At 39.8% G+C, this 15,616-nt stretch overlaps 1 protein-coding gene across 1 annotated transcript in view; it reads left to right on the top strand.

Annotated features, from left to right (window-relative positions):
* LOC101476078 (protein NLRC3) overlaps positions 1–14,931 on the top strand; it is a 39,471-nt gene extending 24,540 nt beyond the window's left edge. Inside the window, exons 2-8 of the mRNA XM_076880730.1 lie at positions 2,952–3,019; positions 3,629–3,913; positions 6,562–8,323; positions 9,864–10,037; positions 10,862–11,017; positions 12,989–13,041; positions 13,205–14,931. Coding sequence (XP_076736845.1) covers positions 2,986–3,019; positions 3,629–3,913; positions 6,562–8,323; positions 9,864–10,037; positions 10,862–11,017; positions 12,989–13,041; positions 13,205–13,755 — 3,015 coding nt within the window. The 5' untranslated portion in view covers positions 2,952–2,985 and the 3' untranslated portion in view covers positions 13,756–14,931. The remainder of the gene's footprint in view (positions 1–2,951; positions 3,020–3,628; positions 3,914–6,561; positions 8,324–9,863; positions 10,038–10,861; positions 11,018–12,988; positions 13,042–13,204) is intronic.
* Positions 14,932–15,616: the final 685 nt, after the last annotated feature.

Below are 15,616 nucleotides of genomic sequence, written 5' to 3'. Positions count from 1 at the left end.
AGATTGGACACAGTGCTCAGATTCTTTTCATTGTCCTCCTGTCGTTTTGTTGGTATCACTGTTTCCAACTCAGGTTGAGTGAATTGGAGACAAAGTCAGAGAGACAAGGCTGAGATGGTTTGGACATGTGCAAAGGAGGGATAGTTGATGTACTGTACAAACGATGTTGAAGAGTAGGAGGTCAGAGGAGGTTCATAGATGTAGTGAAAGAGGACACTGACAGGACCGGTGACCGAGCTAGGAATAGAGTGAGATGGAGGCTGATGATCCAATGTCAAGACCCCTAAAGAGAGCAGCCAAAAGATGATGAAGAAGACATTTTTGTTGCTTTTGCTGTGACTCGTGAAGACTAACGTGGCCTCTGCAACTATTTTAAGATGGAGATGCAAAGTGTATTAAATAAAGACTTTGTTGCTAAAACGATTTCGGTTATAAAGGTGAGCAAGAAAGACAGAAACAGACAACTGGTTGAACATGATGATTCATATCAGCACAGGAAGAATGCTGCACTGCGCTTGACGGAACAGCTTCTTCCCCACAGCTGTCAGACTCCTGAACTCTGCCTCCTGACATCTGACCCACGTTAAACTCATGGACTGAACATACACACACCCACAATGGACAACTGTACCCTCAAACACAATAATAACATGGACTGAACCACCACTCACAACCACTAGCACTTTATATAGCCTCTGTAGAAACTATCTACACCCTCACTTATCTTAACTGCACTACTGTATAGCTCTGTGTAAATAATCATTCTGTACATTCGATAATTTTTAATCCTACAACTGTTTACAACTTGCATAGTTCCCATTTCTGTATAGCTGTATATCTCAGATTTCTGTAAAGTTATTTATTTCATATTCTGTATAGTTTTTCATATTTATATTCATATCCTGTACATAGCTTGTACTCACTACAGCCTGTACATACTTATAGTTATAGAATATTCACAACATACTTCATACCGTGTACATTATAACATACCATAATAGACCCATTTCTGTAATATACTCACATATCTATATTATCGCTAATATATATTGTAATATATCTATATCACTAAAGCACTTCTGGATGGATGCAAACTGCATTTCGTTGCCCTGTACCTGTGCATGTGCAATGACAATAAAGTTGAATTCTATTCTATTCTATTCTATTCTATTCTATTCTATTCTATTTATTAACTTGTTTGAACAGAAACCACTTGCTGAGTCACACATGAGCAGATGCCACATCTCAACACAAAGCGTCTGTTACTGTACGAGTTTCGTTATTAGGACCTACAGCAGATGACTTCCCCTCCCTGAGTCTGACTGTTACTTTGTGTTAAAACGTGCCTTTTCCTTCCCACTGTCACCAAGTCCTTGCTCGTAACAGTTCTCAAAGATGTTCTGTTGGGTTGAGGTCAGGACTCTATACAGGTCAAGGTCTTCCACAAACTTGCTCATCCATGGCTTTGTGGACCTTGCTTTGTGCACTGGTGTGAAGACATGCTGGAACAGGAATGGGCCATCCCCAAACTGCTACCACAAGGTTGTGAGGATGAAATTGTCCTAAATGTCTTGGTATGCTGAAACATACCTGCTCTGTGAATTCGCATGGTCTACCAGTTCATGGCTGAGTTAGTGTCACGTTCACTATGCTATAATCCCACTATGAGCTGACTGTGGAAAATACTGAGTGTGCTTGTTATGCAGTGCACAATCCAGTCACTCTATGAAGACACTTTTCCCATGCTTATAGACATCACAGCTGTCTTTATTTTAGCAAAGCTGAATCCGTGTCAGGTTAGCAGTAGTCTAGTTAAAGAAGATGATGTGAGTTTATGGCAAAAGCATAAATAAATGTGTCCAGCAGGGATGCTGAATGTGAGGTGCTGTGTTTGCTTCAGAGTTGTTACACCTGTGAGTAGGGATGGGTACCGGTATCGGTTCTGACATAAACGGTATAACCAGACCGAAAAGCAGCGCACATTTCGGTGCTTTCTTTCGGTGCTTTTTTTCCCCCTGAGATGTCATACACTTTGAATACTAGCCAATCATTTTAACTACACCTGGCGACGTATAGCATTTTGTTAAAAGTCGAGAAATGCACCGTATTTGATAGCTTGCTGTGAGACCTCACACCGTGCACATCTACTGCGGGTGTGATGCCTGTAATCGGACGCGGAGTTAGCAACATCCCCCAAGAACCGAAGGAGTAGAGTCCTGGCCCCTAGCCCTGCCAGTGTAGCAGAAATGATGACGGATGATGATGCAGCAGCAGCCGTTCTTCTCTGAGTGAGTGGCTTAATGTTGTTCGTGTGTAATTTACATTGAGTAGGCCAACCACGTTATTAAATTAATGGATGCAAGGTGAACTAGCAAACACCGTAGTAGTTAAGCGGCTGACTTCTTGTTTGATGGCAGATACTCCCTTCACCCTGGCCAAAAAGGCTAAAACGACCAAAGAAAAAGTAGAAAACAGCTAAACATGAGAGTTTTTTGGACCAATATTGTGTTCTCCATTCTTTAAGCACCAGTTCGAGCACCGTTTAAGCACCGGCACCGTTTCAAAAGTACCGGTTTGGTACTGGTATCGGATAAAACCTAAACGATACCCATTCCTACCTGTGAGTATGAGCAACATAAAGTGGTTAAAACGGACAATAAATTCAAATTTCTTCTCCTGCCTGATTTTTTTTGCAGAAAAACATGACATGCTACTTGTATTAGTTCAGATTTATTAGCAAAATACCAAGAAAAATGTACTTAAATCTAATATATATTTTTTTTGGTTTGGTAAGTTTAGATCTAATCATTTAATAAGTGGCAATTCAGTACAAGCAATATATATTGTTTATATTATGAATAAATGGATAAATAAAATGCATAGATGTAACAAAATGTTGAAAATCTCTGGTGTTTTCTCTCTTTGTGTTGTCGTTGTTGTTGTTTCCCAAGGGCAAAGCTGGAGAAGGCTTTAAAGCAGCAGCTCATGGATTCACCAAACCAAGCGTCTCGCTCTGCAGGTACGAGTTCAGCAGCATGTTTGGAGAGACGTCATTAAGGCAAACAAACATGAATCACAAAGAGGATTTTTCCAGCGAACACAACAGAGCTCTCTGCTTAACTCCATATAGAGGAATGACATTAAAGCATTGGCAGAAACGCTCAGACAGTAAAACAAAGGCTAATCCATAAAACATATTAAACATTAAACCAAACATATTTCATGATTAAAAAAATAATGTGAAATTTATGTCTCAGCCAAATAAAACAAACAAACAGAAGAACAAAAACGGGCAGCTTCTTATATAATATGCTTATGGTTTTCATATCAATCTTTACATGCTTACTTTTCAAAAATTCTAAAACTTGCTCATTTTCAGTACTCAGAGAGAAGTAGCATACACATAGAATATTTTTATCTGTGGGAGCTGGTGGACAACCTTTGGTTGGAATTTTGCAGAGTCTACTCATATTGAGTTAACTAGGAAGTCTATGCTATCTGAACTACACTAATTAGATGTATTTGTTATTAAATTTCAAGGTCAATCAACTTTCATCTTTCTTTTTTAAGAAAAAATGAAAAAGAAAAGAAATTTGAAATCCTCACATCAATTTCTTTCTTTCCACAGAGAAGGAGCTTGCCAGAATGCGAACACAGTTTGTGCAGAGGGTGACAGCAGAAAATTTCACACAGCTACTTGAAGCCCTTGTAACAGACAATGTCTTGAATGAGTTGGAGAAAGAAAGGATACAGGAAACTAACCAAACTAGAGCAGACAAGGCACGTGACTTCATTGACACCGTGAAGAAAAAGGGAGAAAAAGCCTGCAGGATAATGATCAGTCACCTTCGAACCATTGATCCTACAGTTTCCTGTCAGCTAGGTTTGTCCTCTGGGCCATCTGTTCGGTTAGGTGAGAAAAAAAATATTTCTGTTATGATTTTTATCATTGCACAGTTTGCTTGAACGGTGAGAGTATGATGCATTTCTTTTTCTATTGTAAATCGTTTGTCGTTTGTCTTCGGTCAGTTTTCATTTAAATATTTATGGAGTGCCTTACTTGGTTTTTAAATTACTATAAATTTATCTGGAGAAGTGGAGTCCAGTCCATTCTTGAATTACCTTCTGTGAAAAGAAACGAGCAGTTGGGATATTTATATCATCCCAATTGGTTCCTGCATATTGTTGTTTTCCCTGATGGATGAAAAGGTTGTTTCCCTGAACCACTGGGTTGAAGAATTGATATTGACTATTATCCTAACTTACACAGTAACAGCTCAGAGTTCTGGCAGAACTTTGGGCTATCAGAAACTGAATTTGAATAACTTTTATTTGAATTTGCATTGCTCAGATTGAATCTGAATTTCTCAACTTGATTAAAAGCTTCCAAAACTGAATTTGAAAATTCTTCACCTGTTCAAAGACAAAGCAGCCATTTAAATAAAATATAAGATATTGTTCATCTGTAACTGCAAAAAGAGAATTTAGAAATGTAATTATTAACAATTAGCTGTAGATTACTGATTGTGTAATCTACAGCTGTGGCCAAATGTTTGGAGAATGAGAAGTGTTTTGTTTTGTTTTTTTCCACACAATTTGCCGTTTCAGTGATAGTCATATCAGGTGATCCAGATGAGTTAGTAGCTTCTCTACTGTCAGGGTCTCTGCAAGCATATGGGGCTCTGAGAGGGTACAAGTTGACAACTTTTGAATTCTATTGGAAACAAACTATCATATTTGTTTGTCAAATCTGAACCCAGGGCAAACTAACCTAAATTGGCGTTTTTAGCTAACAGTCACAAAAGCACAACAGTAACTGTTTTGGTTATAATTTGTTTATATTAAGCTTTTTCTTATAGAGGTAATATATTTATTACCAACCTGAGAGTTTATCTGCTGGTCATTGAGCAGGACGAATGGGAGGGACTGAGGACACAACCCTGTGGAATGCCAGTGTTAGTAATAATGCTGGCTTAAGTCCTATTGCCGATCCTGACGGACTGCGGCCTGCCAGTCAAAAAGTCCTGTAGCCAGTCACATAGGGTTGGGTGTAGGCCGAGTGTTGCCAACTTTTGAGTGAGTTTGTGTGGGATGACAGTATTGAAGGCAGAGCTGTAATAAACAAAAACTACCCTGATGTATGAGTCTTTGTTTTCTAGATCTGGAGGGTCTCGAAGCAGGTGTAGAATTGAGGTCATCCAGCAGACTGCCTGCAGAGCTGGCAGAACTGCAACTGAGAAGTGAGAGGGGAAACTGAACATATTTGTTACGTCCCCTCTTAAATGCTAGGCGATGAGGGTGGGGGACAGTAACAGTTAGATCCAGGTGGAATGAAAAGAACGCCAGGCAGAGGTATTTAATATAAAAGAGATCTTTATTGTAGGCAAACACCTCAATAATTACAAATGGCAACAACAAAAGGAGACAGCACCGCTGCTTTTTAATAAGAAATCAGGGAGGTCAACCCAAAGTGGTAATGACCACTCAACAAAGAACGCAACAATAAGGCTTCAACAGAAAGAGACAGCAACACTGCTAACAAACAATATCCAGGCAGGCCACACAAACTAATGAAGGCCGCCATCACTCATGGGCAATCACTGCTCAGTTAAGCACTACTCACACACCAGAGTCACACACCAGAGTCACACACCAGAGCCACACACCAGAAGGCTGGTCACACGCAGCAGGCTGTTCCACACCTAAGTCAGTAGCCCACTCTGACCAGCACAGAGGGGAAAACCACCAGAAACCTCTCCTTCCTCCTCCACACTGCTCTTCTCCAGCTTATATCACCCCTGAGGGTAATTGGTTGTAACGAGAGCAGATGAGCAGCAGGTGTGACCTAAAGGAGAGGGCAGGGGCAGAGAGAGACAAGGGGAGGGGCCAGAACGAAGGAGGAGGAGAGAGAGAAGACAACACCACGCCCACACACTCCCACAGCCTCCCAGGATGTAACAATATTCAAGAGCTAAATTTAAAAAAAGGATAAAATACAATTTCTTTGGTTCAATAAAAGGATCAGGGATTGCAACATCTAATCCTTTTACTGAATCAAAGAAAATTAATTCATTCTGTTTCAATTTAGTGACAATCATCTCCAAACCAACACACTGGATTTCAAATTTAGGTTAATTCAGTTTTAGAAGCCTTTTTTTTTATCTATTGTTGAGCAAATCAGACTCAATCTTAGCAATGCAAATTCAAATATAAATTATTCAAATTCAGTTTCTGATGGCAAAAAGTTCTGCCCATATCAGAGCACCTGGCCTTCTTGGAATGCTCTATTGGCGTGCTGGAACATGCCTCAGGTGGAATCTACAATGTCCTACTAGGAGACTTCAATGATCATGTAGGCAATAACAGTGAGACCTGGGGTGTGACTGTACTAAACAGAGTTTATCTATAATGAACCCGTTGTTCAAGCATTAGGATATTGAAAAGTGCACTCGGCACTGGGAAACACTATGTGGCAAGACAATTAACAATTTTTTATGAATTTATATTAAATAAACCAACCATATTAGTCAGAAAATTTTATGTGTTGTTTTTTTCTGTTAGCAGCACTTGAGAAGTGTCAGCTCAAATTCAAATCTACTCTGAAGAAGAAATTCCAGTGTGTGTTTGAGGGAATTCCTAAAGCAGGGAACCCAACCCTGCTGAATCAGATCTACACAGAGCTCTACATCACAGAGGGAGAGACTACAGAGGTCAATCGTGAACATGAGGTCAGACAGATTGAAACAGCATCCAGGAAATGGCACAGTACAAAAATAACAATCAGACAAGAAGACATCTTTAAAGGCCCACCTGGAAGAGATGAACCGATCAGGACAGTGTTGACAATGGGAGTGGCTGGAATTGGGAAAACAGTGTTAACACAGAAGTTCACTCTGGATTGGGCTGAATGCAAAACCAATCAGGACATCCAGTTCATATTTCCATTCACTTTCAGAGAGCTGAATGTGCTACAAGAGAAAAAGTTCAGCTTGGTGGAACTTATTCATCTCTTCTTTACTGAAACCAAAGAAGCAGGAATCTGCAGCTTTGAAGACTTCCAGGTTGTGTTCATCTTTGATGGTCTGGATGAGTGTCGACCTCCTCTGGATTTCCACAAAACTAAAATCCTAACTGACCTTCGAAAGTCCACCTCCGTGGATGCGATACTGATAAACCTCATCAGAGGGCATCTGCTTCCCACTTCTCGCCTCTGGATAACCACACGACCTGCAGCAGCCAATCAGGTGCCTGCTGAGTGTGTTGACATGGTGACAGAGGTCAGAGGATTTACTGACCCACATAAGAATGAGTACTTCAGAAAGCGATACAGAGATAAGAAAAAAGCCAATAGGGTAATCTCCCACATCAAGACATCACGAAGCCTCCACATCATGTGCCACATCCCAGTCTTCTGCTGGATCACTGCTACAGTTCTGGAGAATATGCTAGAAACCAGAAAGAGGCGAGAGTTGCCTAAGACTCTGACTGAAATGTACATCCACTTCTTGGTGATTCAGGTCAAAGTGAAGAAGGTCAAGTATGATGGAGGAATGGAGACAGATCCACACTGGAGTCCAGAGAGCAGGAAGATGATTGAGTCTCTGGGAAAACTGGCTTTTGAGCAGCTGCAAAAAGGAAATCTGATCTTCTATGAATCAGACCTGACAGAGTGTGGCATCGATATCAGAGCAGCCTCAGTGTACTCAGGAGTGTTCACACAGATCTTTAAAGAGGAGAGAGGACTGTACCAGAATAGGGTGTTCTGCTTTGTCCATCTGAGTGTTCAGGAGTTTCTGGCTGCTCTTCATGTCCATCTGACTTTCATCAACTCTGGAGTCAATCTGCTGGAAGAACAACAAACTGGGGCACATTTCTACAAGAGTGCTGTGGACAAGTCCTTACAGAGTCCAAATGGACACCTGGACTTGTTCCTTCGCTTCCTCCTGGGTATTTCACTACATTCCAATCAGACTCTCCTACAAGGCCCGCTGACACAAAGAAAACGTAGCTCACGAATCAATCAGGAAGTAGTGCAGTACATCAAGCAGAAGATTGGGGAGAATCCTGATCAGGAGAGAATCTTTAATCTCTTTCACTGTTTGAATGAACTGAATGATCGTTCTCTTATGAAGGAAATTCAACAGTCCCTGAGTTCAGGAAGTCTCTCCACAGATAAATTTTCCTCTGCCCAGTGGTCAGCTTTGGTCTTCATTTTATTGTCATCAGAAAAACACCTGGATAAGTTTGACTTAAAGAAATACTCTGCTTCAGGAGAAGGCCTTTTAAGTCTGTTGCCTGTGGTCAAAGCCTCCAACTACGCTCTGTAAGTTACCATTAAATACACTATCATCTTTAGAAACTGACGGAAATGAAAATGATCACACTTATTAGTAATAATTTCATTTGTGTGGCACTTTCAAAATACACACATATAAAGGTTCTTCACAGTTTGGATAAAACCACACAGGTATACATGGTCGATTACACAGTGAGACACTAATTGGACGATCTGAGAAGGTGACTGCTGGAATACGGTCCCAGCAGCTCTGCTATATAAGCAGGAACCTGGCTCTGTATGTGATTAATACAATTTTAAAACACATTCTGAATTTCACTGAAAGCCAGTGTTTTAAGCATTATACGTGCTGTTTTAAGCATTATACGTGCTGTGTTCTTGACCAACTGAAGCCAGGCAAAGGAGGACTGAGAGAGCCAAAATTGAGACAGGAGAAAATTATAGTAGTGACTACTAAAAGTTCCATATCATCAGTAAAGGTTTGATTTTTGCAGTGTTTCTTAAATGAAAGAAATGAGACTAGATGGTCTTAGAGACATGATATTCAAAATTCAGATTTTAGTCAAAAATAATAAAACTTTCAGATGATTTGATATTACCTGCATATGGACTGACCCAAACACACAAAGAACAGAAAACCAAGTTGGTGGAGAGCCTGCATGACCGCGGGGCAGACGGTCAGCAGAGTCTCTCTGAGCCTAACATGGCTCTCAGTTAAATACCTTCTTCAGGAACAAAAGGCAGTACACAGCTGTTTCACACCTTATGGTTCACACCCCCTTGCTAACTCCCAGAGTCCTCAAAGAGACAAAAGATTCTTCCTGTGGAGTTGTCTGCTTCCCCCAACTTCCTTACTAGACCCCCACCATTTGTCTTACTGTATGAGTGTGAGACATGTTAAAATCCAGTGGCACCAAGGCATTATACAATAAAATAATGTGATTAATACATAAGTAGAATATATTCCTATACAGGTCATAGGTCAAATGTGATATGATATTTGAAAATTTATATGGAAATTTCTATATGTTCGCCTCTGTCAGTGCGCCCCAGGGTGGCTGTGGCTACAATGTAGCTTACCATCACCAGTGTGTGAATGGGTGGATGACAGGTTGTGTAAAGCGCTTTGGGGTCCTTAGGGACTAGAAAAGCGCTATACAAATACAGGCCATTTACCATATGTTGATAATACCTACTAGACCTATAAGAATCATAGTTTCTGAGTTATATTACTTTTTGTCAATTTTCAACCAATAAATCATTAAGTTGATCTTGAAAACCTTGGGGGCTGTTAATATGGCCACACATTATACCCCTGCAAAGTTTTATCGGTATTGATTCAAACGTTTTCAACCCATCATGTTTACAGACAAAATGACATGAATGCATGCACACAAACACTACCAAAACCATAACCTCCCTGGCAGATCTAATTATTATATAACTGGTTCAAGAAGTCCTCAAGAAGTGCTGACGAGGACATGCAGTTGTTAATATGAATTCCGAAGTGTCTATTAGATAAGGATGATGCAAACCATTTCAGAGCTTGTCATTACTGTCTCTTCAGACTATGTGCCTGTAATGTCTCAGAGAGAAGCTGTAGAGTTCTGTCTTCAGTTCTCAGCTCCCAATCCTCTAGATTGAGAGAACTGGACCTGAGTAACAACAACCTGAAGGATTCAGGTGTGAAGATCCTGTCTTCTGGATTAAAGAGTCTGCACTGCAAACTCAACACTCTTCGGTAAAAATTATTTAGCTTCTTTAAATAAAAGCCATTTATTTTAAAATATCTTATCTGGTCTTACTCATATTAACTTTTTTTTCCATCCTTGAACAATAAGAAATGAGGAGAGGTTCCGTTTTTGTTTTTTTGTTGTTGTTTTGTTTTTCCCAGATATTGCACAGTCCTTGATGTAATCTAACTGGGTTAAATTAATAGTAACATTTGGGGAATTCAATACTGATATGTACTTCAATTTTAGCTGAAGATTCAAGGGACCCAGTAGCTAGTGGCAGACAAAACTGCATAACAAAAGCAGCTGATCTAAGATTAATGATACTATTTTTTTAAATACTTGAAACTTGAATATCGTCCATTTTAAGTGAACGTGTTATTCTCCTTAGCACAAGGAAATGTGGCAAAAAGAAACTGTGTGAATCTATTAACGTATGTCCTTTTAAAAACAAAAAATTAAACCTTGTTTCTCTTTGCGACCTTTGTGGTTGCATTTATGTAGTTACTTATGCTACAAGCCACACTACAAAACCAAATCAAAGAACAGGACTTACTGTAATTTAGCTACATACATTACCTCCTGTGTTTTGTTTGGTTTTCCTTTTTTTGCATTATTGTAAACTAATCTTAAATTTTCACAGGAATATTTATTGCTCATTCAGCATGAATATGTTGCATGTATAGAAAATGCAAATCAAAGACAAAAATGTGAACCACAGTGAATTTTGAGTGACAAAAGCCTGATATGGATAGTTTACAATTAGACAGTTGAAACACCCTAGTGTTAGATTAGTGCCCTAAAAGTGTCTGTCTTCTGATGTTCTGTGCAGACTGTCAGGCTGTCTGATCAGAGAGGAAGGCTGCATTTCTCTAGCCTTAGCTATTAGCGCCAACCCTTCTCATCTGAGAGAGCTGGACCTGAGGTACAACCATCCAGGAGAGGGAGGAGTGAAGCAGCTGAAGCAGCGGAGATGGGAAACTCTCAGGTATGGAGAGGCCTGGTGCAGCCACAGGCAGGACAGTGGAATAGTCTTGACTGTAGATGTGGATATGATAGTGTAACTCTGTGTTAGTTCTGTGCATGTGTGGTAATCTGTCCAGGGTGTTTTACACCATGTCCCTCTTTGATAGCCCCAAATTCAATAAGCTGTTAAGAAACTAAAAATGATGGGTATACAGTAGGGGTGGAGCCGAACCCGAATACAGTATTCAGAAAGGCACAAATAACGTGTTTTTTACAAATATTTATTTCGAACAAATACTTTAAAATATATATTTGTATTCAGGAACAAGGGAAAACTTTAAATCAAAAATCTGAGTTTCCTTATAAGACCGCAGTGCATGTGGGTGACGTGTGAAAGAGGTGACTGACACTGGCTGCTCCACACAGCAACAGAGAAGGCTCGGCTGAGCAAAAAAAGACTGAACTGCATCACTATTTTTGTTGAATAGATTTTTTTGTACCTCACCTGGGTTCTGGAGGCAGTTTATAACTTTTGCGAAGATCAGTAGATTATTCCATTACACTGCATTATTGACGTCTGCAGTCGGGTCGGGTGGTCTCATGTTTGCTCTGTTTACGTAGCTCTGTTAGTTCGGTAATTTAGACAAAAGGCCGTTGACAGAGTAACGTTAACGTTTGGTTAAAAAGGTTAAAACAATGCTTGTGTAGTTGTGTCAAATTGTATGCACTTACGCGAGTTGCATGGTACGTTTAAGTTAAGTTAAGTTAAAATTTGAATTTGAATTTACTTTGTCTTTTGCAGACAGCAAGATATAGGCTATAGGCCAGTTAACCTTAGCATAGCTTCGCGTCACTCGTTAACTTAGCTGAAACTCCCCACATGGATTTGGGCAACCAAATAGAAAAGAGTGTGGCTGCTGCTGAGCCATCTCTTGGTCCTCCACCAGGCAAAAAAACTCAAGTTCTGTGTGGAAGCATATTACAGTCAGTGCTGCAGAAGAAACCAAAGTGATATGTGTGCAAAAGTCAAATCAGCAGACGCAGAAATATCAAACATCTGTCAACCTCTGCCATGGATAATCACATGCTCTTAAAGCATCCACTCTTGATACGGTCTGCCAACCCCCCCACAAGCACCAATTCATCATCATAACCATGTTCTGCCCCTGCGAGTCAGTTTCGCTGTCTGTTCAGCATCCTCCAACAAGGACAGGTGGTGGTGGTGGTGGTGGGGGGCTTCATAATGTTTGCAATGGTATTTTATTAGTTGTTGGTTTAACCCTGGATGAGGCCATGGCTGTTATGTTATTTTCACTTCAATTATGTTACATGTTCATTGCTGGATTTATGGAAAAACATCAACTAATACTGCATATCCATAATTATTATAATGGATGTAATTAAAGAATACTTACACTATAATGTTTATTTGAAGTGTAACACAAAAAAATGGATTTTTACACCTATTTTGAACTTTACTCGGATACAAATACAAATACTTTCCCCCCCTCAACAAATATAAATACTGGCTGCTTTGCACATCTCTCGTATACAATAAAGCTGGCTCATTATGTCTAGTCTATATATTCAGATTACACTTAATTGGTTCATTTGTTATGCACTCTGAACACGACAAGAAAAACTGTTGTTGCTATGCTTAACTCAAAAATAGAGAAAGTGATTTGAAGCCCTTCTTCTACATCTGAATTTTGTTGTTGGATAGTAGGGGACAAACTTGGAAAAAACTGGTTATTAATATAAAAAAATCAACAGAGTTATGGCCATTTGTACATAATAAAACAGACTGAACTGGTATGAATTTTTCTATTTTGTAACAGTTCAGAAGTTTTTTTATTTTCTAAATTATTTATTTTTAACATTTTAAATGTAAGTTTATATTAAAGAACAACTTACATTCCTTAAAAATGTGTGTAATGTCCATGTGTGCATGCTGAAAGAGACTGTGCTGGTCTGACCCCCCTCCTCCTTTCAGGGTCATTCTGGAGCCTGCTGGAGAACAATGGTTGAGACCAGGTCTGAGGAAGTGTAAGTGTGTTTTTAATGTGATTCATGAAAACATTCAACCATCTTCAAACTGTCACATGACTCATTCACATCTCTGATGTCAGGAGTCATTATCAAAGTGTCAATCAATGAACAGATGATGGATCAATAACTGGAACTGGATTGTGTTTGTTCTCTCCATCAGATTCCTGTCAACTCACAATCGACACAAACACAGTAAACAGAGAACTTAAACTCTCTGAAAACAACAGGAAGGTGAAACGTGTGGTGGAGAATCAGTCATATCCTGATCATCCAGACAGATTTAATGACTGTCCTCAGCTGCTCTGCACAGATCCTCTGACTGGTCGCTGTTACTGGGAGGTCGAGTGGAGAGGAGACATTGAAATATCAGTGAGTTACAGAGGAATCAGAAGGAAAGGACACATAACAGACTGTGGGTTTGGATTAAATGATCAATCTTGGAGTCTGAGGTGCTCTGACAGTGGTTACTCTGTGTGGCACAGTAAGCGGCACATGCGCATCTCTTCTTCTTCATGCTTCTCGTCTGTTACTAACAGAGTAGCAGTGTATGTGGACTGTCCTGCTGGCACTCTGTCCTTCTACAGAGTCTCTGACATTTTGATCCACCTCCACACCTTCAACACCACATTTACTGAACCGCTTTATCCTGGATTTAGGTTAAGGTCCAACCCTGATTCCTCTGTTTCTCTCCCCCTGTTAGGCAAAATTTAGACTGTTACAAAAAAACAAAGATGCTCCAGTTATTCCAAGATCAACATATTGCTTCTCTGTCTTTTTCCACTTAAAGCTTTACAGTCAACATCAGTATGTTGTGTTTCTCTGAGTTAAGCTGATATGATTCAGTTTTTGTGAACAGACACAAAAATTGCTTAACTTTGTATCAACTGCAGCCCTGCACCAGTAATAATAATGGATTGCATTTATATAGCGCTTTTCAAGGCACCCAAAGCGCTTTACAATGCCACTATTCATTCACTCTCACATTCATACACTGGTGGAGGCAAGCTACAGTTGTAGCCACAGCTGCCCTGGGGCAGACTGACAGAAGCGAGGCTGCCATATCGCGCCATCGGCCCCTCTGGCCAACACCAGTAGGCAAGTAGGGTAAAGTGTCTTGCCCAAGGACACAACGACCAGGACAGAGAGGCCAGGGATCGAACCGGCGACCTTCCGGTTACAGATGCGATTCCCAACCCCCTGAGCCACGATCGCCTCAGTAGTGAATTGAAAGCATGGAAGCATGGATGCAGCAGCCCCTATTGAAAAAGTCAGACATTGCACCAACTCCTGCCAAAGTTCCATAAAAGTTTCCTGCTGTTTGTCTTAGTTAGAGTAGTTATTTTGTAATTCGTGATTGATCAGTAATATACTAAATAATAATGGTTTTTTTGTCTTTAAATAATACCAAAGATCGTGTTCAAATGATATTACTTGCTAATAAAGAGGGGTTTCCAAATATCATTAAGCTGTAATTTCATACAAACACCTTTTGCTGCCAAATCAGAATGTGTTTTGGAAATTGGGATCCTGAGCCTGGTGAAATACTCCATTTATTTTAATATTTTTCAATAAAATACATCAGCCTGTATGTCTTAACTCCTGTCTCAAAGGGGACCACCGGTGTTCTGAGACTGCCATGCCTTTTTTCTGTTTTCATAATGAATTTGCTTGCTTATTTGTGTCCCTCACTGGATGTATTATAATGTGACAATACTGTAGGAGTGATTTTTTTGGGGTTGTTATCTTATGCATGCTGCTAGTGGTCACGTTTGTGTTTTTTGTTTGTATGGTGATTGTATTAAAGGTAGACGCACATAATTAACGCCAGGTGTGTTGTTGATTGCGAGGAAGCAAACAGTTTGTGACCGCTGCACTGTTATGTTAAATCATGTTGGAATAAAGAATCTAAAGGACAAGATAAGTATGGCTGGAGTTATTGGACTGTATCAAGTTTAATAAGTTAATGCACACCAGTGACATCGCGTCACCCCTGCCAAGAAACACCTCAGTGGCTTCAAGCGTAAGCTTAGCCTTTACAAATACAAATGGGTTATTAGCTAAAGGACTTTAGTTCAAATTGTTAAATAAAACTGTAAAATAGATGTTACAGTCTCTTATTAACCCTCTGTGACGACACTATCAAAGGGACTTTTTCTGATGCTTTATTTGACATGTAACTTCTAACACTTGAAAGCTGTAAGTGTAGCAGTAGTAGTTTCTTCACACTGCTTTCCATAAAGATTTAATAAAGAATTAAAGAAAGAAGAAGAAAATTTGATTATAATTTGTGCTGTCTTGCCTGTAACTTCTCCACAGTATGCCTTTTGTCCTGTCCTCCTCACATCCTTCCCAAACCAGCCATGGCAGCTTGGCCTGATTCTGCTGGAGAGTTCTTCCTGGTGTTGCCAAGCACTTGTTCATAGTGAGCTGCCTGATCATTGGTGTTTTCTCTGTATTATTGTACATATAAATATAAAGCACCTCAAAGTGAAGAATAAAATAAAGTGAATAAATAAAATTCTATTGAATTGATCTGATTATGGGAAGAAGTGACGGCAGGTAGTGAATTAAT

Source organism: Maylandia zebra, linkage group LG23, assembly GCF_041146795.1.
Source record: "Maylandia zebra isolate NMK-2024a linkage group LG23, Mzebra_GT3a, whole genome shotgun sequence".
NCBI lineage: Eukaryota > Metazoa > Chordata > Actinopteri > Cichliformes > Cichlidae > Maylandia > Maylandia zebra.
The sequence above is the reverse complement of the archived record's forward strand: the minus strand, read 5'-3'. Positions and strand labels throughout refer to the sequence as shown.